Genomic DNA, 1,810 nt, shown 5'->3' with positions numbered 1-1,810 from the left:
GATCCGTCACAAACAGCGCGCTGTCATCCGGGCTGATGGCGAGGCCGAAGAACCCGCCGCCTTCGCAGGTTGTCACGGTGCGCACGCGCCCGGCCGACGAGACGTGCAGCACCGAGCGCCAAGTCGCGACGTACCAGCCGCCCGCGTGATCGCTTGCGACGCCGCGCAGATCGAGGGACGCCAGAGGTCCGTCCTCGCCCTCGAGCGCGAGCGTGGTGACCTGGCCGACGGTGCGCGCGCCAAAGATGGGCGCCTCGAAGCCGGCAGCGACCGCCACGGGCTCGCCCTCCTCCTCGCCGCCGCTGGTGCGGCCGCGCTTGCGGGAGGGCGATCGCCTGATTTCTTTTCCTGCTATTCGGCCTTCCAAGCGCCAAGCCTGCGGCGGGCGCGCTGCAGCCGCACGTCTACCTTCGTCATAGTGCCACGACGTGCGGCCTAGAATTAGCACACGTGCCTCTGTTCGCTAACACTCACACATTGAATTGTCACCGCCAGTGAGTGCGAGATAGGGCTGGCCGCTGGCGGCTAGCCCGTGAGGAGGGCGACCATAGACACCTCACTAACCCCACACACGGTCTCGTCCGTGCCTCGCCGGCCGGCGAGATTGCTAGAGGTGGAGCAAGCCTGCTCTAGCCTCGCATATTACCTCCTGTCGTCTGTTGTGATGTTGTGCCCTTGTTTGTTTCTCTTGGCACCTTGGAGTGCTGGGGGGGGCGACAGGAGGAATGTGGCCCTGAGTTATGTGTACGCCAACTCAGGGTGTGTGGCAGCCAGCTGGCTGTGTGTCTTGTGAGCTTGTTTGTGTCTGTGTGTCGCTCGTGCGTGTCGTCATCATCTGTCTTGCGTCCACCCATACCGCGTTGGTGTCCAGTCCGAGCCTGGCTGTTCTTCACCTTTCTACCTACCTACCTAAGTGCTTCTTTTTTCTTGGGGAAGGTTACAATCCCTCTCGCCGTAGCAGTGCTGTTAGCGCTTTGACCCAAATCGGCCGAACTTTTAGGATGCCCTCAGACTATGAGCACATGCCAATTGTCAGCTCGTCACAGACTCACACAAGTCACAACAAAACAACGTCAACGACGAAGCTCGAAGGAAGCCAATATGCACTGTGTACATGGCGCTCCGCACCACGAGTGGCTGCGCACTACGAGTGGCTGCGCACTACGAGTGGCTGCGCAGCGCCCCCTTCTGCAGCTCCGCCACCTGGTCGAGCGCGTCGCCGAGCAGCCCCTTGGCCACGCCGAGGTCGCGCAGCTGCTCCACGCCGCCGCTCGCGCGCACCTCGGCGGCGTGGTCGGCCACGAAGCGGCGGCACTGCGCGAGGAGCCGCCCGTCGCCCGTCGTGTGCGCCGCCTCGAGCAGCGGCACGGCGGTCGCCGGCCCGACGCTCTCCTGCAGCGCCTGCGCGCAGAGCAGCTCGAGGCGCGGCACCTGGTACTTATGCGCCAGCTGCCGCAGCACGAGCGCTCGCCGCGCCTGCTCGCCCTCCTCCTCGCCGAGGTCGAGCTGGTCGGTGAGGAGGTAGCGGACGAGGGCGGTGAAGCTGGCGAGGTCCGTCTCGAGCACCGTGACCTCGGCGGCGTCGCGCTCCTTCATGCCGATGCCAAACATGGTCCGAAAGAACACGGACCGAACGCAGAGGGCGGCCTTTGTGACGTGCTCGACGCGCTCCTCGTCGTCGCCGACCAGGAAGGTGACTTTGCCCTCGGGGAGGGTGGCGTCGCCCCACATCTTGCCCATGTCGGCGGAAAAGGTGGAGGGCGGAACCACGAGCGGCGCGAAGGAGGGAGGCGGAGGAGGCGCCGCCACG

General features: G+C 65.3%; 1 protein-coding gene across 1 annotated transcript in view; it reads right to left on the bottom strand.

The window, feature by feature from the left end:
- Positions 1 to 417, bottom strand: part of EMIHUDRAFT_247850 (hypothetical protein) — a gene marked incomplete at both ends in the record, with an annotated part of 1,518 nt that extends 1,101 nt beyond the window's left edge. The window contains 2 exons of the mRNA XM_005763886.1: positions 15 to 316; positions 409 to 417. Of these exons, the coding sequence (XP_005763943.1) occupies positions 15 to 316; positions 409 to 417 (311 nt within the window). The remainder of the gene's footprint in view (positions 1 to 14; positions 317 to 408) is intronic.
- Between the last annotated feature and the right edge of the window lie 1,393 nt (positions 418 to 1,810).

The sequence above is a fragment of the Emiliania huxleyi genome (assembly GCF_000372725.1).
Source record: "Emiliania huxleyi CCMP1516 unplaced genomic scaffold EMIHUscaffold_611, whole genome shotgun sequence".
Classification (NCBI taxonomy): Eukaryota; Haptophyta; order Isochrysidales; family Noelaerhabdaceae; genus Emiliania; species Emiliania huxleyi.
Note: the sequence above shows the minus strand (reverse complement) of the source record. Positions and strands in the feature narration are given on the sequence as shown.